Consider the following 22,629-nt stretch of genomic DNA (forward strand, 5'->3'; position numbering starts at 1 on the left):
GAATTGTGGAGTTGTAGTTCATCTACATCCAGAGACCACTGTGGACTCAAACAATGATGGAACTGGACCAAACTTGGCCCGAATACTCAGTGTGCCCAAATGTCAACACTGGTGGTTTGGGGAAAATAGATCTTGGCATTTGGGAGTTGTAGTTGCTGGGATTTATAGTTTGCCTACAATCAATGAGCATTTTGAACTCCACCAACGATGGAATTGAACCAAACTTGGCACAAAGAACTCCCACGACCAACAGAAAATGCTGAAAGGGTTTAGTGGGCATTGACCTTGAGTTTTGGAGTTGTAGTTCACTTACATCAAGAGAGCACTGTGGACTCAAACAATGATGGATCTGGACCAAACTTGGGGAAAATAAATATTGGCATTTGGGAGTTGTAGTTGCTGGGATTTATAGTTTGCCTTCAATCAAAGAGCATTCTGAACTCTACCAACGAGAGAATCGGGCAAAACTTTTTAAACAGAACCCCCATGACCAATAGAAAATACTGTGTTTCCTGATGGTCTTTGGCGACCCCTCTGACACCCCCTCACGACCCCACCCCAGGGGCTCGACCCCCAGGCTGACAAACACTGTGCTAGTCCTCTCTCAAAAACGTGCCTGTTTCTATAAGAATACCTTGCTCTCCCCTCCTCCTCCTCGCCAAAAAGAACCAGGCTAGCAACTCTACAGGCGAAAGAGGAAGAGCGGAATACTTTCTGTTTCAATTCTTCGTTGAGGGAGGAAACCAAAGGACAGGAGAGACGCTTCCTCGGTCAGGCAGCCCCGTTTCAGTCCTTTTATCCACCTGGCATCAAGTCCTCATTGGATTTTTGCAGAAGCAGAAGTGGAAGCAGAGGGTAAGTGTCCCTTTCCATAGAGGACCGAGGATTAGTGGTTTAAGGAAGCATCCACACCAGTTATGGGTTAACTTGGGCCCTCCAGGTGTTTTGGACTCCAACTCCCACCATTCCTAACAGCCTCAGGCCCCTTCCTTTCCCCCCTCAGCCGCTTAAGCGGCTGAGGGGGGAAAGGAAAGGGCCTGAGGCTGTTAGGAATGGTGGGAGTTGGAGTCCAAAACACCTGGAGGGCCCAAGTTGGCCCAGACCTGGGCTATAGGCTTCTGAATACACATAGGCTGAATCACACCAGGCATTTCTACTAATACAACAATTCAGTTTGGGTGTTTTACGGCATGACTCTTTATTCTTCTGGATGTCCTCCAGTTTGGGCTTCTTTTACTTGTTGTTTTTTCACTTTTGGAAACATAGTTGAATTAGGTTGCTGTAAGTTTTCCGAGCTGTCTGGCCATGTTCCAGAAGCATTCCCTCCTGATGTTTCGCCCACATCTGTGGCAGGCATCCTCAGAGGTCTGTTTGAAACTAGGCAAGTGAGATTTGTATATATATCTGTGGAATGATGTCCAGTGTGGGAGAAAGAACTCTTTGTCTGCTTGAGGCAAGTGTGAATGTTACAATTGGCCACCTTGATTAGCACAGAATGGCCTTTCAGCTTCAAAGTCTGGCTGGTTGCTGCATGGGGGAATCCTTTGTTGGGGTGTTTTAGCTGGCCCTGATTGGGGTTTTTTTTTTTTGGTTTTTAGTTGTTGTTTTATTTATTCATTTACAGTATTTATATTCCACCCTTCTCACCCCGTAGGGACTCAGGGTGGATTACAATGTACATATACATGGCAAACATTCAATGCCATAGACACACAACATATATAGACAGACACAGAGGCAATTCCAGCTTTTCTTAAGGATATTCTGGCCACCAGGGGGAGCTGCCCCTTCACCGACCATTTGTGACACTGATGAAGTACTTTCCTCATTCTTTCATGCTTGCTGGAGATTTTTATGGCCTCGTAAATTAGTTAAATTTGCCTTCCCACAGAAGCGATACCTAAATTTCCTACTTTACAGATGCAACTGTCTTTCGGGCTGCAAAGGTCGACAACAAGCTATACAAATGGTCGGAAGCTCACTCCGACCCAGGCTGGCTTCGAACTCATGACCTTTAGGTCAGTAGTGATCTTAATGCAGCTGACTCCCAGCCAGCTGCGCCACAGTCCCAGTGTTTTATTGGTTTTTTCCCACTCCTACCCTTCCTCCTTGTACATGCAATTTCTACATCAACTACAGAAGTTACATTTAAAATATCAGTCTCAGTCTTAATTTTTCTACTCCACATCTTAGCACATTCTCTAAGTAATTCCTAACTGGTTCCCACATCCTCTTCGTTACTGTAACCTTTTACATTTTATCCATATTATTCCATTTGCAATTTGTTATTTCCACATTTAACATATTAACTGTATAGTTATACCAGTTAGTCAATGTCCATTTTGTTTTATCTTTCCAACCCCTCACTAAAACAATTTGTGCACACGCTATTAATTTGTCAACCAATTTTTCTTTTTGTATATTCTTCACTCCTGTTATCCATGCATGTAGTACATTTCTATTAACTATTACTATTTGTAAATTTAAAATTCTATTGATTTCTCCTTCTCCACTGGCCAATCGTTTCCTGTCTGGAATTCCCCTGTTTTTCTGAGTGTTGCTCTTTATTTATTGTCCTCATTTTGGAGGTTTTATTAAATACCGTTAGCCAGATTTTGTTCATTTCTGTTGAAATTGTCCACATGCTTGTGGATTTCAGTGGCTTCTCTGTGTAGTCTGACATGGTGGTTGTTGAGTGGTCCGGCATTTCTGTGTTCTCAGATAATATGCTCTATCCAGATTTGTTCATCAGGTGCTCTTCCTCCCATCCTGGACATTCCACAGATATATAAACCCAAGTTGCCTAGTTTCCAACAGGCCTCACAACCTCTGAGTATGCCTGTCATAGATGTGGGCTAAAAGTCAGGAGAGAATGCTTCTGGAACATGGCCATACAGCCCAGAAAACTCGCAGCAACCCAGTAATTCTGGCCATGAAAGCCTTCGATAACACATAGTTGACGTACCTAGATTTTGGTTATGGTTATGATTATAACGTTGGTACATTCTTCTTTCAACAGCGATATATTTTTGTTCAACTTTTCATTTTAGTTTTGAGGCTATTCCAAACTTTGCTTCTTTTCTTTTCATAGCATGTCTCTTGTAAATGAAAAGTTGAGTGATTAAAGCTTTAGAAAAGTTCTTCTTGGCCCCAAAATGGCAGTTACTTGCTTTTGCAATCAAAAGTCCACTTCCTTGTCCCTGCGGTCTATGAGACAAGAAACTCATCAACCAGGAAGTCTTTGAGGTGACTACTGTAGGCTATACATTGGGATTTTTCGAAGCCCCTTTTGGTCTTTGGGAATTCATCTTGGACCAAAACCTCATGTAAGAGTGTCAATGATCATGTGCCTGCCCAGCCAACTAGAGATGCAAAGGCCAGAGGGAATGATGACAATGTGTTATGCAATACATTGTCCCTCTACAATTCACACACTTGATTTAAAATGTTCTCTGTAGCAACCTTTAGGTCCGCCATGTGACAAAATGTGGACAAGACCTTTATTTATAGGAGCCAACCAGCTGCTGAACTTGCTGACCTGAAAGTTGGCAGTTCGAATCCACAAGACGGGGTGAGCTCCTGCTGTCAGCCCCAGCTCGTGCCAATGTAGCATTTCAAAAACATGCAAATGTCAGTAGTTCAATAGGTACTGCTTGGACGGGAAGGTAAAAGGGCGCCCCATGAAGTCATGCCGTGACCAGGAGATGTCTACAGACAACGCAGGCTCCTCAGCTTGCAAATGGAGATGAGTACCATTTTAATTGCCATTTTAATTGTCAGACACCATTTTAATTGCCATGGCTCAATGTGGCAGAATCCTGGGAGTTGTATTTTACGAAAACTTTAGTAAAGAATTTTAGTTGCTCAGTGAACTACAACTCCCAGGGATACATAGCATAAAGCTATGTGATTAAAGTGGTATTGACGTGCATTACTTCTACAGAGAAGATGCACTTACAGCTTCACCCTGATTACAAATGTATGATATTCTTGAATGCTGAGATTAAACAAATTATGTGTACTGTATCTTCTAGAAATACGCAAAGGAAATGACTTCAAATTTAGGCAGTATTGGAAATCCGATATATAACATGCTTGAAAACATAAATGAGAAGGAGAAAAATCCAGATTTGAATACAATGCATCAAGATATGAGCGATGGTAAATATATGTAATATATATGTTTCATATAATCTGTACTGTTTGAATGAGGTCTGGATTTCTTTCTGTTACACTCCTTATGGTCTACAGTTGATTCTTGTGTCATAGATATAATTATCAACAGATTTTCTTTTCTTAATTAGAAATATATCCATGTTAGTGGCAATTACTGTAAGTCAATCAACAAATTGTGCAAATTATAAATGTTATAACAATATCGACACTTGAACAGCATCAACACTCCACTTCTGCAGTAATTAACCTCTCCGGAGGTTTTTTACACAGAGGCTGGATGGCCGTCCAGGGGTGCTGTGACTCTTCCTGCCTAGTTGAAGGGGGCTGGACTAGATACCCCTTGGGGGGTCTCTTCCAGTGGATTCTCCTTCTCTGGAAGTTTTTGAACTGTGGCTGGATGACTATCTGTTGGGAGGGCTTTGACTGCTTGGCTGAAGGGACTTGGAGTAGAAATGCTTTGATTACACTAATAATGGCAGCTTCAATAAATGCTAGATTTTTTATATTGCTTTGAACACAAGATACATTGTATATATAACAGTATCCATCTCAGACCTTACATAAGACTTATATGTCACAAAAGAATCTTGAATGAACTTTCAGACAAAGAGTGTGCTTTGAAGGAACTGATTTTTGGCTAAGGTGAAAACTGAATTAAAGTAGAATCCCCTGTCCAAATTAGATAACTGCAATAGTCCCAACTTGTTGCCAATCTAGCAATAGATTGTATGTTGATGAAAATATTCTACTTTGGATATATTTTCGTGGCTTAAACAAAAAGTCTGTTTTGCCCATAAAAGGGCACTAAAGACACATTGAATTTGGTTATATGTTGAGGAAGTTGAATATAATTCTTGTTTTGCCATTGTGTTTGAAAGTGTTTTCTTTTTAATTGTCATATAAAGCTTCATTTCCTTAAATAAAAAACCACACCTGGAATACTGTGTCTAATTCTGGGCACCGCAATTGAAGCGAGATGGTGACAAGCTGGAATGTATCTGGAGAAGGGCCATTAAAATGATCAAGCATCTGGAGAACACGCCCTATGAGGAGCTGCCTTAAAAGCTTGGCATGTTTAGCCTGAAGAAGAGAAGGCTGAGAGGAGACATGAGGGCCATGTTTAAATATGTGAGGGGAAGTCATAGGGAGGAGTGAGCAAGATTGTTTTCTGCTGCCCTGGAGACTAGGGCAGGGAACAATGGCTTCAAACTACAGGAAAGGAGATTCCCCCTGAACGTTAGGAAGAACTACTTAACTGTAAGGAGAGTTGTTCAGCAGTGGAACTCTCTGCCTTGGGGTGTTCTGGAAGTTCCTTCTTTGGAGGCTTTTAAACAGAGGTTGGATGGCCATTTGTTGAGGGTGCTTTGAATGCAATTTTCCTGCTTCTTGGCAGAGGGTTGGACTGGATGGCCCAAGAGGTCTCTTCCAACTCTATGATTCTTCAATTCCATCACTACCTTATATTTTTAAGACTAAACTGTTAACATGAGAAAATAAATCTGGAGGTGTCCAGAAGTTAATGTTTTCCCCAGATTTGGAAAACAGATACTGTGTATAAGTCAACCTCAAGTATAAGTTAAGTGCAGGCATTGGGGCCAAATTTATGGATGTTGATATGACCAGTGCATAAGTTGAGGGGTTTTTCCTCATAGAGGAGGAAATGCCAGGACCTCCCTCAGGAGCCGGTCAGCAATGGCCAGTGCCTAGGCATTCAAGAATGCCAGAAAAGGTGCCATATTGGAGATATAGTAGAAGAGGTCGGTGTTTCTTTTAGGTTTTCTGCTTTGAATCTCCTTTGAGAGAAAGTGGATATAAATACTATAAATAAATAAATAAATTCCTAGTATGGATTGTGTGTTTTAGCTAAGAGTAAAGATAAAGTACTTACATTGATCTGTGGATATGCCAACCCAGGTTTTTATGGCCACTTTTGACTAAAATTTCTAGATTTATACATGAGTATAGTGTTGCACTCTAGGTCAGGAAAAAGCCCTCTGACTTTAAAACACACCAAAAGAAGAATGAAGAAACAAATCTTCTTTTATTGAAGCTTAGTAAATAGCCAGAAGAAATAAATGCTTGTAAGAAAATAAGAAGGTTCCAAAAAGGAATAAGTCCATAAAAGGCAGTAACACAAAGCAATGTCCACACAAGATATAAAAGCAATCCAAGACAGTGTTTATCCAGACAGGAATCAACAGGATGCAAAGTCAATCCAAAAGGTTAAAAAACTCCACAGGAACAAGACCCCTTGAACAGGATTTCCATGGCACATGAACTTGATTTCCAAACAATGGCTGATCTAACAGGTTTTCCCTTGAAGCAAACCTTATATCCCAAAACCCAGAAATTATTTTCGCTTTTCCCCACACTTGCTCCTTATCAGACAAAGCCTTTCAGAGCAACGTAAACAGTGTGTTTGCTATCGATCCTGCCTGATCTCCAGCCACCTATTCTTCAACTCCCTATCTGGCTGCTCATTAAAATTCCCAGGTGCCGGATTGTTTTTCAAACCCAAATCTTGAGAGCTCACAGAGAGAGGGAGTGAACCATCATTGCTAGGCCCAGCAAGGATATTCTCATGAGAAACTGTCCTTTGCACTGGGGCCTCTCTGTCGTTGTCTTTATGAAAACCATTTACCAAACCATCTCCATCTTATACCTCAACCTCGGCCCCATCATTTCTCTCATCATTTCCCTCATCATTTCCCCATCAGGATCCTGAAACACAAACACAAGCTGATTCCCAACATATAGACACTTTAAAAAAAACAAAAGTTCTTCTGCAGTGCTGACTGTGACCTATTTAAAATGTGAATCATGGCTCCTGGGAAGTTAGTTGTTCTTTTGCTTTTTTTGTCAGCAGTACAAAAATTAGTGTTGGCCACAGCAGCCTTTGGGGATTGTACTTTGTACAGGGTTCTGCAATAACCAACTCCCCTATGACACTCCACTGCCATCTGGTGAAAGCCAAGAGCTTGATAATATTATTTAACTGAGTTGTATAGCAGCTCTCTGGGATCTCTCCTGTAGTCTTCACTGTGGTCCAGCAACAGCCTGATCAGATCTCTGCCAGCAGCTGCTCCCCAGACGTTTTCCTTTCCCTAAGGCTGCTTCACTATCCACCTCTTCCTCTGTAGACTAGCAGTATTTTAAAACAAATTCATCTTTTTGGCCACCCAACAGTTAGAGGTATTTCAATGAAGAAGAAGTGTGCAGTCTGGGCAAACAACCAGATAGATCTGCAGTTTGTTATGATGCAAATTCACAGCATCCGGCAGGAACAATATACTTGTATGGAAAAGGGGGTCACTTTCTTTCATCATTGAATAAAATGCATTAGGTCAATAGCAAGCTACCACAACTATACTTTTAAAGAGATAGATACCATTCATTGTCCTTTGAGTGCAGATAGCAAAGTGAGCCTGTGGTGACTCCTAATAATGATGATGATGATGATGTGGCTCACAAATGGAACTTTAAAAAAGGAGACAAAGGACGGCCTGATTCTGGCAGCCCAAGAACAAGCCATTAGAACCAATGCCATCAAAGCCAGAATTGAAAAGTCGACGACAGATCCCAAATGTAGACTCTGCAAGGAAACAGATGAAACAATAGATTACATCCTCAGTAGCTGCAAGAAGATTGCGCAGACAGACTACAAGCAGAGGCATAACACCATTGCTCAGATTATTCATTGGAACTTGTGCCACAAATACCATCTGCCTGTGACAAAGAACTGGTGGGATCACCAACCTGAAAAAGTAACAAAGAATGAATACGTCAAACTCCTCTGGGACTTCTGAATTCAGACAGACAGAGTTTTGGAGCACAATACTCCTGACCTCACAATCGTGTTAAAAAAAATTAAGTATGGATTGTCGATGTTGCAATCCCAGGTGACAGCAGGATTGAAGAGAAACAACTGGAAAAGCTGACACAATTTGAGGATTTAAAGATCGAACTGCAAAGACTTTGGCACAAGCCAGTAAAGGTGGTCCCAGTGGTGATCGGCACACTGGGTGCAGTGCCTAAAGACCTTGGCCTGCACTTAAACACAATCGGTGCTGACAAAATTACCATCTGCCAGCTGCAGAAGGCCACCTTACTGGGATCTGCATGCATTATTTGCCGATACATCACACAGTCCTAGACACTTGGGAAGTGTCCGAGGTGTAATCCAATACAACAGCCAACAGAGTGATCTTGTCTGCTGTGGACTCATCTTGTGTTTCAAATAATAATAATAATCACCATCATCATTATTATCATCTTTATTTATACCCAGCCACCATCTCCCCAATGGGCAGCTAACATGAGGCCAAGCCCAAAAATACAAGTTAGAGAGTGCTGTTTTCTTCAAATACAGAATGCAGAGAACAAAAATTGCATCAGAAAATAATTACAGTAGCAATATACAATAATAAAGCAAATTAACACTATATAAAATAGAACAGAATGGGCAGGCCAAATGGACGAGATAAAATGATAAAACCATGAATGAGGTGGGAATAGAAAATATGTGAGTGAGGGGAGCCCAAGATGGATAAAACAGTGGGGTAAGGATTTCAGTTTAGGGTGGGGGAAAGTGCATCATAGGGGCAAAACTATAGATGGGGCAAACAGAAATGGGATAAATGGTCACATATAGGTCAGGGAGATTTGGAAAGAGATGTATGTGAAGGAGCTTTGGTGGAAGGCTTGTGGATGGTACAGGACTGCAGGAGTGTACAGTGGTATTGCTATGCCTCTTCTTTTACTCCCCAGATACTGAGGCTGCAACTGTGGGGACACAAGGATCCTCTTGGGCTGCCAAAAAGGATCCTTATTAATTAAAACCTGCTAATAAGTGCTCTTCCCCTGATTTCTACCCTAGATGTCATCTATGTTGACTGCCTAGACCAGGCCACAGCTTCTGGATCACCATCAGGGGATGCTGACATTGTATCACAACAACCATCTGGATCCAAAGGTATCGTGGTTGAAGCAGCAGAAGAACCACAGAATCTGGATAGGGTTTATGAGACAACTGCTTCTCAATCTGTTGGCAGTCTGTTTTCTAACACACTCCCAACATCTTGAGCCCTAGCTTCCACTTCTGACGAGAGTTTAGTACAAGCCACACATTGCACAGCTTCTTCATCTCAGTCCCTTCCAATATCTAGAACCCCAGATCTGCAGCCTAGCATAATACTGCAACATTTCCCACTAACCTTATCTGGTAGAACGGGAGCCTGCTGGAATCAGCACAGAAGGCCCCAGGTCCTCTTTGCAAAGAACCACACTGGAAATCTCATTATTGTATAGAGTTGCACACTGTGTGTGAATATATTGTGCATTTAGCCTTGACGGATGTCTGCTGTATCATTGTGATTTGAATTTTGATTTGATGAGATCCTAAGGGAGCAAAAGGGAATGGCATAACAAAACAATACTTTGCATCAATATGTTATGTGGGCGACATATGGAATGGGAACAATGATAAGGTCAGACAGTTTATACTGAGGATACCAATCCCTACACTGCCCAGAAAGGGGGACCCATTAGTGTAAGGGAAACTTATGCAGGTTTGACAGGGCTGTGAAGATCAGATACATTGCTTTATGTGGTATACCTGGGTCAAAATATAAACTGAAGGAGAAACTACAAATAAATGGATATAATTTCAGTTATTTATTTATTTTTATTTCATATCAAAAGCATTGCATAAATTAGTATAAAACTGATAAAAAATAGAAGGCACGCAGGTGGCTAAATATCTTTTGACCAAAAATGGCCAACAGCAAAGGCATTGTCTGTAGCCTCCAACAATTCTTCCTCTGTATATGAGGCAGGGCACAATGGACAAGCAGACAGATGTGGAGTTGTCTGTTCTGCTCCACAGTCACACAAGATTTGGGATTCTTTTAGGTAGTGCCATTTTGCCAGGTTGTCTTTTGATCTGCCCACTCCGCTTCTGAATCTATTCAGGGACTTCCAAGTTGCTCATTCTTGGTTTGCCCCTGGAAGAAGACTCGCGCGTTTTTAAAAGCATTGCTTTTAAACATTTGAAACAATAATTTCAGTTATCGTTTTTCTAAGGAAGAGCACGTGGTGGTAAGAGAAAGAAAAGGAGAAACTGGAGGTCCCAAAGAATGTTAGCTGCCAGTCGGAAAACTGCATGCACTAAAAAAGGTAAAAATAATGATCTTGTATCATTGAGTAAACTATGTGTATTCAGAAAAATAAAGATAATGCAAAGCTACAGACCATCACAACCTTTTTGTAATCAACCCTTTCATTGCTTATTCTTGTCACTGTTTAATTTGTACTTTAGTCTATCACTCTTGTTCTAGAACTGTAGTAATAAACATTGGAATAACTGATCATCAATTTTTAAGGTTTACAGGCAATAATTTCTCCAATCCTCTCCCAGTCTTCCTAAAAGTGAAAAGAGAGAAAGTGAAAACTGGGGAGCATCTAGTATAATCATAAAAAGACAGGCGTGTAGCTTGAGACATCTCTCCTGTTTTCTGCCAGAAGTGAATGCTGTCATTCATTCTTGAGTGATTTGAAATAGTGTATCCCTCATCAAATTTATTCTAGCCAAGCCTGAGGTTAAATGAAATGGTTGTCATTTTCTAGGAAGCTAAGATACAGCAACTTTAACCAATTCTTTCAAATTGTTAATTTCATGTAGGAAAAAGGGTACAAACCAAGTATCATTGGAATACCTTCAGACCCACACTGAATGTGTACTGCGGAAGAACTACAGGTGTTTTGTTTAAAGAAGAAATGAAAAAAGGTAACTATTTTTTTTCAAATAGGATAAAGACATCTCTTCAAGTTATTTAATACCAATGCAGATAACAATAGAAGAATACAGACTTATCTTTAAAAGAAATCTGGATATTAAAGATGTTTGAAATGGCAGAAATGAACAAATTATCTAGTATAATCAAAGATAACTTATTCAATAACTTGCAACCATTTCAACAAAAAAGAAGGAAAGCATGAAGACACATGAGATCTTCTGCCATGATATTCTGGGTTATATGGCTGTGCGGATGACAGAGAATCTTTCTCTTAGGGTCCTTCCACACAGCCATATAACCCAGAACATCGAGGCAGATAGTCCATAATATCTGCTTTGAACTGGGTTATCTGAGTCCATACTTCCACATAATCCAGTTCAATGAGGATTTTATACAGCTGTGTGGAAGGGGTCTTACTGTTGAGCTTTGCTGAATGCAAGAAACATATGTTTGTTACAGGTGTTCGTGAGAAATGTATCACTGTGCAGAAGACAGGGGATCCTAATGCAAAATGGTACACACTGTCAGAATTTGAAGTACTAGGAGGATATGGGAGATCAAAAAACTGGAAGATTTCTATTCGTTGTTGTTGTTGTAAACAAATGTTAAAAACATTAATAAAGGTATGTAGTTCATTTATAATACCTAGATTCAGCTTCTCTGCACTTTAATATAAGCTTCTGCACCCCAACTCTTTTTCCTGCAGGAATAGCAAGTTTTTAGTGGAAGCCTTTGAAAATTAATGTTCTGCTGCTTCATAATATTTTTTTTGTCACCAGGCTAAAATTTCATAGTCCCAATGACAGAAATGACTTACCACTTTATTATTAATTCACTGGCTCTTTTCCCAGTGAGCTAGCAATTGGATTTATTCTGAATAGGAATGTAATATAGCTATACTAAGTATTATAGAAATGGACAAGTCATTATGATGCAGGTGTACACCAGTTAAATTGGAGAATTACTTCTTTAAAAAAGCAAATTTGATACCAGAGACAGAAATACAGGTAACATACAAGGAAGAGGGAGAGGTTCATACAGCACAATACAAAAGAGTCATTCAACCTATTTCAGAGAACTTTATGATTTTTTAAAAATAATCTTTATTTAATCCAAAACAAAGTACATTAATGTGCTAAAATATCAAATAACTTTTGATCGCCAATATAGATATAGAATAGTTAAGGATAGAAGTATAGAATAATAACAGAAAGATTTAGAATCAGTCAGTAGCGGGGGGGGGGGGGGGCAGGGATAGGTAATCTGAAAGAGGAAGAGTGGGCAGTGAAAGATAATAGAAAGGATACTTAATAGTGAGTAAAGAGCAATCTAGATAGAAAGATTTAAAAACAAATAGATAAAGGTGTAGAATTCTTGACTTCCCGGTATCTTCTATGAGGTTTTTTTCCCTTTTCCTTCTTTTTCGGTGTTCTCTTCTCCATCTTTTTGTATCATCTTTCACTGTCTCTTCTTTAAATGAGTATTTTCATTTTTTTCTTCTTCCAATACTGTGTTGCTTTTTTACATGTCCACCATAGATGGTAATATGTTCCTTTGTTAGCTTCACATTTCCAATATTTCGAGTTGACATTTTTGTAATATTTCCCTAGTTTGTGTGGGGTCATATACCATCTGTGGGCCAGTTTAAACCAGTTTTCTTTTAATTCCATTGCACAGGTATATTTTAATTTCTTGTTCTATACCTCCTCCCATTCCTCTTTTTTGATGGTTCTCCCTATGTTTTCTTTCCATCTTTTGGTATATCATTTTTCTTCCTCTATCCCTTTTGCCCATTCTAGTACTTTTTAAATAAAATTTTGATGTTAATTTACTCTCCGTTTGCATGATTTTATCCCAGAAATTTTCCTGTTCTTCAAATCCTATTTCTTTATCTTTCTTAAAATGCTCTTTTATCTGCCAATATTGATACCATGAAATCCGTTTGTTTATTTTGTTTAATTCTTGCTGTGTTTTCATCTTAATTTCTCCTTCCTCTCTTTTCAGTATATCTTTATAATTTGGCCAGTTATTCCAACCTAATATCCTCCTTTGAGATGCCTCGAGAGGGGATATCCACATCGGTGTTTTTTTCGTAGAGTTTTTTCTTATGTTTTGCTACACTTTCAGAAGGAAAGATCGTATAAAATGGTTGCCAATTTTTTTTCCGTTTTGGCCTTCCCATATCAAAGATATGAGTGCCAACCTGTTCTTAATTCTGTCCCTTCTAGATTTAATATTTTTTCTTTTTCTAATTTTGCTCAATCTCTTACCCAAACCTATTTCAGAGGACTTTATAATTTGACCTAATATTATGTGTTCAATGTGTTGTTGAAGGCTTTCATGGCTGTAATCACTGGGTTGTTGTGAGTTTTCTGGGCTGTATGACTAGGTTCTAGAAGCATTTCCTCCTGACATTTTGCCCACATCTATGGCAGGCATCCTCAGAGATTTGAGGTATATTTGAAACTAGGCAAGGGAGGTTTATATATCTGCGGAATGTCCAGGGTTGAAGAAAGAACTCTTGTCTGTTGGAAACAAGTGTTAATGTTGCAGCTAATCCCCTTGATTAGCATTGAAAAGCCTTGCACCTTCAAGGCCTGGCCAATTCCTGCCTGGGGGAATATTTTGTTGGGACGTGTTAGCTGGCCCTGATTGTTTTATGTCTGGAATTCCCCTGTTTTCAGAGTGTTATTTTTTATTTACGTCATGATTTTAGAATTTTTTTAAAATTACTGGTAGCCAGGTTTTGATCATTTTCATGATTTCCCTTTTTTTTTGCTGAAATTGCACACATGCTTGTGGATTTCAATGGCTTCTCTGTGTAGTTTGGTTGTTAGAGTGGTCCAGCATTTCTGTGTTCTCAAATAATATGCTGTGTCCAGGTTGGTTTATCAGGTTTTCTGCTACGCTGACTTCTCTGGTTGAATTAGTTTGCAGTGCCTTTCATGATATTTGATTCGTGTTTGGCCAATGCTACATTCGGTGGTCCTTATGTAGACTTGTCCACAGTTGTATACGATAGACTCCTGCAGAGGTGAGAGGATCTTATCCTTTGCTGAACATAGCATTTGTTGGATTGTCTTAGTGGGTCTATAGATAGTTTGTAGGTTGTGTTTCTTCATCAGCTTCCCTATATGGGCAGTGCTTCCCTTGATGTGTGATAAGAACACTTTTCCTCCACCCAGCGCCCAAACATGAATCAAGAAACATGAAAGGCACTGCAGACTAACTTGATGAACCAACCTGGACACAGCACATTATTTAAGAACACAGAAATGCAGGACCACTCTAACAACTACTTTGTTAGACTACACAGAGAAGCCACTGAAATCCACAAGCATGTGGACAATTTCAACAGAAAGGACAAAACCATGAAAATGAACAAAATCTGGCTACCAATATTTAAAAAACACTATATCAGGATAGTAAATAAAGAATAACATTCTGAAAATGTGAATTCCAGACATAAAACAACCAGGGCCAGCTACCACCTCCCAAAAATGATTCCCCCAGGCAGGAATCGGCCAGGTGCAAGGTTTTTCAACGTTAATCAAGGTGATTAATTGCAACATTTAGACTTGTTTCCAACAGACAAGAGTTCTTAATCCCATCCTGGACTTTCCACAGATATATAAACCTTCCTTGCCTAGTTTACAATATACCTCACAACCTCCGAGGATGCCTGGCATAGATGTGGCAGAAACATCAGGAGATAATGCTTCTGGAACATGGCCATACTGCCTGGAAAACTCACAGCAACCCACTAATATTATGTGCATGTGAAATTAATGTGGTCAGGTAAACCCTGCATAAGTAAACAAAATCCCTTTGAACCTTTTAAATACCAAATGTCAGCTTCTTGGCTTTTTGGTATATAAGGACTCACTTCTCTTTTGATTTCAATTTTGGTGGATAAAATCTATGATTTTCACCCACTGCATTCTGGAGAATAGCAGGTAAAATTAATACATATTAAACATAGTTGAAATACATTCCAGTGTTAAAACGCGCCATCCAGGGATCAGTGTCTAAGGCCATTCCGTAATCAAATGCACATATTAAAAGCATAAAGTGCCGAGTCTTGAGTTGATACTTTGTAATTAGTCAAAATTCCCCGAAGGGTCTAGGGGTCTCTTATACACGGAACAAGGTACCTAAAAACAACATAAAATGGAAACAATAAAATAATACAATTAAATAAAACATATAAGCAGGAAAAAACAACTAACACTCAATTAAAAGCAGCACTCATTACCAATTGGGCAAGTGATCAAACTGGGAATGGGAGAAGTGCAGCGCTGTCACCATAGGAAGAGGATACGGGATAAATTGCGAGACTGCATAACAATTTTAAAACAATACTTCAATATCAGAGGCTTTGTTTACTAAGTTATGCTTATATGCATTAGTTAAAGGCTATATGTGCATTTTGTGGAGGAATCTGAATATGTCTTTATAGAAAATAATCAATATAGCTTCTTTAATTCCTCAAATTTTCATTGTATTTTGGAATAAGTCTAATAAACATGGTCTTTCTTTCAGGCAGGAAAACTTCCTAAACTACCACACTTCAGAAAAGGAAAGGTAATGATTCCATGTATATTTCTTATAGTTGCGCGATTGGTGGCAATGAGGGGAGGACCTTCTCAGTGGTGGCCCCTCGACTCTGGAACTCACTCCCCAAGGACATCAGGCATGCCCCAACTCTGGCAGTCTTTAGGAGGAGCCTGAAAACATGGTTGTTCCAGTGTGCCTTCCCAGAATAAGGAAACTCCCAGCAATATGCCCTCTAAATGCACTTTGTTAGTGATCTAGGAGTGTCTCAACGCCCATCCCTCTCTGAAAACTCTATCCAGTCATATTTCACCTGTTCATGCTCAGCATTATTTTAAAATTTACATATTACATTTGGCCCAGCCATAGGTTTTTAAGCGTCGTTGTGTTACTTTTAATGTTTATTGCTTATTTTCTGTTAGGAGTTTTATTTTTATTGTTTTTTATTACTTGTTGTTTTATTATTGGTGTATTGTGGGTTCGGCCTCATGTAAGCCGCACCAAGTCCCTTGGGGAGATGGTAGCGGGGTATAAATAAAATATTATTATTATTATTATTATTATTATTATTATTATTATTTCTAATTACTCCTTTATCTTTACATGTATCAGCACATGTACTATCCTAATACAGTGAGCCCTTCATGCATGTGAGTTTAACTTTTGCAAATCTGATTATTCACAGCTTCGATTAATATGGTAAATACAGGAATCTCAAGGCCCTTCAGTGAGACTGTGATCAGCTTCTGGCAAAAGTTGACCCCAATGTTGTGCTGGAGGACCTAGAGATTCCCAGAGATACATTATCTCATGAAATCTGCAAAAGTTCAAACCACAAACATGGAGGGAGAACTGTATTTCACATAATCACTGGCTGACCAGGCTTTCCTTCTCTTTGACCTAAGTGTTGCTACAGAAAAACCAGTAGGTCCTCTGTACTGCTTCCCTCACATTATGTTTGTGGAGTGGTTTTAAATTGCATGAATAATATGACTGACAACTCTTTTCTCCAATCTTTTGTGTTTGTAATTCATGAAGACATACTTACTTACTTAGACAATCACTCGTTGTCCAAGTATGATGGCCTTCCAAGTGTAGTGTCTTAGTGGTGGATACATAGGTGACTGTGGAGCCCTATTCTTGACCCGAATATTTTTCCACAGTGAAGGCATCGGTTTCCAGATGGAAGGCAGTCAGGGTTCCTCTTTGCATGTTTTTTCCCTTTTGCTCTCCATTAGTGCCTCTTCAAATTCCACAGCACTGATGGTCACAGCTGATCTCCAGTTAGAGTGCTCAAGGGCCAAGATTTCCTAGTTCTCAGTGTCTATGCCACATATTTTAAGGTTGGCTTTAAGCCCATCTTTAAATCTCTTTTCCTGTTCACCAACTTTCAGTTTTCCATTCTTGAGTTGGGAGTATGGTAACTGCTTTGGGAGGCGGTGATTGGACAGCGTAGCCAGTCCAGTGGAGTTGATGGTGTGGGAGCATCACTTCAGTGCTGGTGGTGTTTGCTTCTTCCAGCACGCGGACATTTGTCCACTTGTCTTCCCAAAAGACTCATTCCAGGAGTTGAGTGTGATGTCTGTTGACAGTCCATGTTTCACAGGCGTATCACAGGATTGGGAGGACAATAACTTTATAAACAAGCACCTTGGTATCCCTATGGATGTCCCAGTCCTCAAACATTCTCTGTTTCATTCAGAAAAATGCTGCACTCGCAGCGCTCATTGAACATCAAGAAAACCAAAGTGCTCTTCCAGGAGTCACCAGCCAATCCCTCTGCAATGCCAGAAATACAGCTTAATAGTGTAACATTGGAAAATGTTGACCATTTCCACTACCTTGATAGCCACCTCTCCACAAAAGTCAACATTGATACTGAAATACAACACTGCCTGAGCTCTGCGAGTGCAACTTGAAGACCTATCTTTGACTAATGTGGAGAGGAAATAAACCCAGGAGGAACCTTTTGCAAGTGAAAGTCCCTACTCTTTGCACAGAATACTGAAATGGAGAAAAATACAGGGTTAGTCAAAATGCATAGGCCAATAAGCCATTCAATTGAATGGCTTATTGGCCTATGCATTTTGACTAACCCTGTAGTTTTGTAGCATCTTCTAATTAGTAGCAATAGGAGCTCTCTAGAAAAATTTGAAAACTTGCATTTTCGATTAGCAAAATGAAAATGATTGCCACAATAGCAAAAACTTGTGGAAATGTTGAAGTTCTGCCTTTCTTTGTAGCCAAACAGTACAGCTTACAGAATCAAGTGGAATCACTTATGTCTTCTTTCATCTGATAGGGAAAGGCTCCAGTTCATCAGGCATCTCGGGTCCAGCCATCAGGTGAGGAAAAACTTTGGTACACATGAATGGATGGGTGGGTGGTTTGAACACTATCTAGATGGACATATGTACACATTGGCAGCCAGCCCCATAATAGTAAGTGTACTTCAATGACTTCAGTAAGTCTGTGTCCCTGGAATGGATTAAACATGAGAAATAAATCTGGAGGTGTTAAGAAGGGCATCTGTTTCCCCAGATTTGGAAAAAAGGTACTATGTGTACTCATGTATAAGTAGAGGAAAATCTTTGGGGCCAAATGTATGGATTTTGATATGATCCATGCATAAGTTAAGGGTTGTCCCTCAGAGACAGGGAAATGCCAGCACAGCCTCAAGGGCTAGCTATCCCTAATAGTTGCCATTATTTTCCCTCCCAGGCAAAATCATGTCCAGTGCCAAACCTAAGATAGTAGAATGGCCCAATGCTTCTTTTAGGTTCAGACAGAATAGATTGAGCTCTAACCTTTCATCACTCAGAAACTGCTCTGTTTTGTTCTTATGTTCACTTATGTTATTTGCCTTATTTTATTGCGTTGTTATTTTTGCTGTTTTGTATTTATTTTATTGTAACTGTATTATCGGGCTTGGCCTCATGTGAGCCACACGAGTCCCATTTGGGGAAATGGTGGCAGAGTATAAATAAAGATTATTATTATTATTATTATTATTATTATTATTATTAAAAGGTTCTGTTTTTGCTAGGACATAAGATAGAATTATATTGATCCATGGGTAATTCAACCCAGATTTTTATGGTCATTTTTTACTAAAATTTGTAGACTTAGACTGTATGGATATATACAGTATTTTTAGAAAGTTGCTATGTAGTGCTGGAGTGGAGGCTTAAAAGGTGAATCATGGCTTTTGGGGGTCTTCTGAAAAGCAGGGCTTTTTGTTAACAGGCAAAAAGTTTGTATTGGGCACAACAGTCTTTGAGGTTGTGTAGAGTTCTGCAATAACCAGCTCCCTTGTGACACTCCACCGCCATCTGGTGAAAGTCAAGAGCTTGATAATAGGGTTGTGTTTAACTGAGATTTATAGAAGCTCTCCAGAATTTGTCCTGTAGTCTTCATTGCAGTCCAAAAACAGCCTGTTTAGATCTCTGTCAGCAGCTGCTCCCCAATTTTTCTCCTATCTCTAAGGCTGGTTCACTGTCCATCTCTTCTTCTACAGACAATGCCTCAACACAATTTAATCCTTCTGACTGCCCAACAGTCAGAGACATTTCTGCCCAAAAACCAGATAGATTTGCAGTTTATTGTTACGCAAACTCACAGCATCCTGCAGGAGTGATACACTTGTATGGAAAAGGGGGGGGGGTCACTTTCCTTGACTATACAATAAAAATACATTAGATCAGCAGCAAGATACCACAATTACACTTCTGAGGAGGCAATTCTATACCTTTTGAGTGCAGATAGCAAAGTGAGCCTGTGGTGGCTCCTGGCATATATGTCAGGGAGATTTGGAAAAGGTTGTATGTGAAGGAGCTTTGGTGGAAGGCTTGTGGATGGGACAGGACTGCAGGAGTGTACGGTGATCTTGCTATGTCTATGATCATCCTATGCCTTTCTCTTACTCCCCAGATACCGTGGCTGCAACTGCAGGTACACAAGGATCATCCTGGGCTGTCAAAAAAGGATCCTTACTAATTAAAACCTGCTAACAAGTTCTCTTCCCCTGATTTCTACCCTAGATGTTGACGGTCTGGGCCAGGCCACAGCATCAACAGCACCTGGATCACCATCAGGGGATGCTGATATTCTGTTGCAACAACCATCTGGATCCAAAGGTATTATTGTTGCAGCAGTAGAAGAGCCACCCAGACTGGATAGGGCTTGTGAGACAATTGCTTCCCAATCTGTTGACAGCCTGTTTTCTGACTCAATCCCAGCAGCCACCTCTGGTGAGAATCTAGTACACAACAGCTTCTTCATCCCCATCCCTTTCAATAGCCGGAGCCCTAGATTTGCAGCCTTGCATAATACTGCAATATTTCCCAATAGCCATACCTGGTAGAACTAGCAAGAGCCTGTTGGAACCCTTTCTTCAAAGAATCACATTGGAGATGTCTCATAATTGAATAGCATCACACACCCTGTGGATATATTGTGTAGTGGGCTTTGACTGGTGCCTGTTGTGCTGATATGATTTGCATTTGAATTTCATGCTCCTGAGGAAGCAAAAGAGGATGGCATAGCAAAGCAATACCTTGCTCCAATATGTTATGTGAATGGCAAATGGAATGGGAACATCTCTAGGGAGAGACGGTGTATTACTTGTCTTACTAAAGGCCCTTTCACAGCTAAAGTAGACCTTGGGGAAATTATTAGTTATTCCCATGGAAGGCCCCCCATAGAGCCCCAGATGAACCATTGCTTCACCCCCAAATGTGGGGGTCTGCAGGCTTCATGTTACAATTTGCCTCAAATTGGCAAGAGTCTGTGTATAAATACTTGCTCAATGTTCTTGTCTTCCTATCTCTTTCCTCCAGCATCAAACCAAAGAACTGACATCCCAAGTAGCCTGCACAGAACCAGGCTCCAGGTCACAATGCATGACCTAAAGCAAGCCCTGGATATGTCTGATGTGAAGCGACAAATGACTGACATTTACAATCAGTCTCTTACACTGAAAACATCAGTAGAAAAGATGATGAAAACTTGAGTCCTTGAAGAGCCACAACCTTAAGGAAATATGTTTCCCTTACCACCTTTTCTTTAAAACCATCTAACTTTTGCATGAAATGATGTTGAAACCCATTTTGGGGGAAAAGGATTCCCTGAAATACAAAGAGCAAAAGGCCACTATACACCAAAAGTAAAACAGTTATATAATAATAAGGATACATATCATATCTATGCTATGGTACCCATTTTGGAGAAATTGTGACCATCTTCATAATTGTTTTCATACAGAGATTGTTTAATTCTTCCTTCTCTTTAGTTATATTTTAAAGCTATTCTCAGGAGATATTGATAAGCTGGAGTGTGTCCAGAGGAAGGCGACTAAAATAATCAAGGGTCTGGAGAACAAGCTCTATGAGGAGCGGCTTAAAGAGCTGGGCATGTTTAGCCTGCAGAAGAGAAGGCTGAGAGGAGACATGATAGCCATGTATAAATATGTGAGAGGAAGTCATAGGGAGGAGGGAGCGAACTAGTTTTCTGGTGCCCTGGAGACTAGGATGCGGAACAATGGCTTCAAACTACAAGAAAGGAGATTCCATCTGAACATTAGGAAGAACTTCCTGACTGTGAGAGCCATTCAGCAGTGGAACTCTCTGCCCCAGAGTGTGGTAGAGGCTCCTTCTTTGGAAGCTTTTAAACAGAGGCTGGATGGCCATCTGTCGGGAGTGCTTTGAATTCAATTTTCCTGCTTCTTGGCAGGAGGTTGGACTGGATGGCCCATGAGGTCTCTTTCGATTCTATGATTCTAGGAGTGTTGCACTGCAACTAAGTAGCTGGATCATATAGTATTTTACCATTGATTGAGTCAGATTGCTAACTCAGATTAGAAGATGCTGAGATGGATAACTAGGCTTTGCAGTTTTAAAGCCTTCCAAAACTAGGTAATTTTGTGACATAAAATACGTACTGGATTTAAAACTCTTTGTTAGATTAGCTTTAACTTTCAGTTATAAACCATATAGATTTTAGAAATCATTGTGATCGTGTGAAAGTTTACTCAAGGAAAACAATGGAATTGGCACCAACTCTATTTTGTCCAGCTTTGATGTCTGAATGTGACACAATATGACTACAAGAGAATCACCACTTCATCTCAGAATACATGAAAGACCATCGGGGGATGCACAGAATAACTCAAAATCAACCTCACAAGGTGCTCAGCAAGACATCATCAACTGTAACGAAATTCAAGAAATTTCTGAAAAAATCAATAGGATCTTTGAGGGCTAGAATCATTACAGAATTATTTGATTCTGCAAAACTGGTTTGTTCCCTCAGCTTAGGAACATGTGTTTCTATAGCATTCACAAATGAATGATGTGACTAACCGGCTGTTTTTAGAAAATGTGAAGGAGATAATAAAATATAGTAATTACTCATTTTTGTATGACAGATCCTCTTATGTCTTAGATCCCACTTTTTAATTTCAAACCACCTGCTCCACATTTTATCAATGGAGCCTATGAACTTCTTAGTGCATCTGAGGAAATGGAGTGTAAGCCACAAAAATACACACTAAATCCACCAGAAGGTCCTTTCGCCTCCCCTTCTAATTCTGAAATGGACTAACATGCCTCTCTAAAAATTGCTAATTACAATATTTTAATGTGGAGAATAATTTAGAGAATGTGTTGATCAGACCTTGCTGGGGCAGGTTGAATAACTCAGTACGAGTGCCTGTTGAATGGGAAATGTGTCCAGGAAAATGTTTAAAGTGCTTTGCTTCTGGAAGACAATGAGCTACAAGATTTAGAAGGCATAAATCTTGCATTTGGATAGGCATGCATATTTGGACATACAGAAGACCAAACCAACAGGCATATTTAATGACCATTATATGCAGAGACCAATTCTAAGCACTTGGAATAGATATAAAAAAAATAATTTACACAAAGATACCGAAGTGGCATGAAGCATACTAAAAAAGAGAGAACATCCTACAAGGGAAATGGTTAACTTACAGGGAGCTGATCCTGACTGACTTACTTAGAAAACCCAGAAATGAAACCTCTAGAAGAATTGAACCAAATGGGCCTTAAATGCAATTGGCTTCTATATAGACAGCTGCGTGAGA

General features: G+C 39.9%; 1 protein-coding gene across 1 annotated transcript; it reads left to right on the plus strand.

Annotated features, from left to right (window-relative positions):
• The first annotated feature begins 679 nt into the window (after nt 1–679).
• LOC132770791 (nuclear body protein SP140-like) lies at nt 680–21,934 on the plus strand. Its single transcript, XM_060768100.2, has 10 exons — nt 680–855; nt 4,035–4,161; nt 9,053–9,148; nt 10,258–10,350; nt 10,856–10,960; nt 11,430–11,593; nt 15,513–15,554; nt 17,827–17,869; nt 19,565–19,660; nt 20,363–21,934. The coding sequence occupies exons 2-10, from the start codon at nt 4,050–4,052 to the stop codon at nt 20,533–20,535; spliced, it is 924 nt and encodes a 307-aa protein (XP_060624083.2). The 5' UTR covers nt 680–855; nt 4,035–4,049; the 3' UTR covers nt 20,536–21,934.
• The last annotated feature ends 695 nt before the right edge of the window (nt 21,935–22,629 follow it).

Source organism: Anolis sagrei, chromosome 3 (genome assembly GCF_037176765.1).
Source record: "Anolis sagrei isolate rAnoSag1 chromosome 3, rAnoSag1.mat, whole genome shotgun sequence".
NCBI classification, from domain to species: Eukaryota; Metazoa; Chordata; class Lepidosauria; order Squamata; family Dactyloidae; genus Anolis; species Anolis sagrei.

What these genes read in the sequence shown, in the direction of transcription:
- LOC132770791 (XM_060768100.2), top strand. Translation starts at nt 4,050, where the DNA reads ATGACTTCAAATTTAGGCAGTATTGGAAATCCGATATATAACATGCTT. An exon ending in ACAACCATCTGGATCCAAAG is followed by an intron (nt 9,149 to 10,257) that starts GTATCGTGGTTG and finishes CGTTTTTCTAAG; the next exon opens with GAAGAGCACGTGGTGGTAAG. An exon ending in ATCTCGGGTCCAGCCATCAG is followed by an intron (nt 17,870 to 19,564) that starts GTGAGGAAAAAC and finishes TTTCTACCCTAG; the next exon opens with ATGTTGACGGTCTGGGCCAG.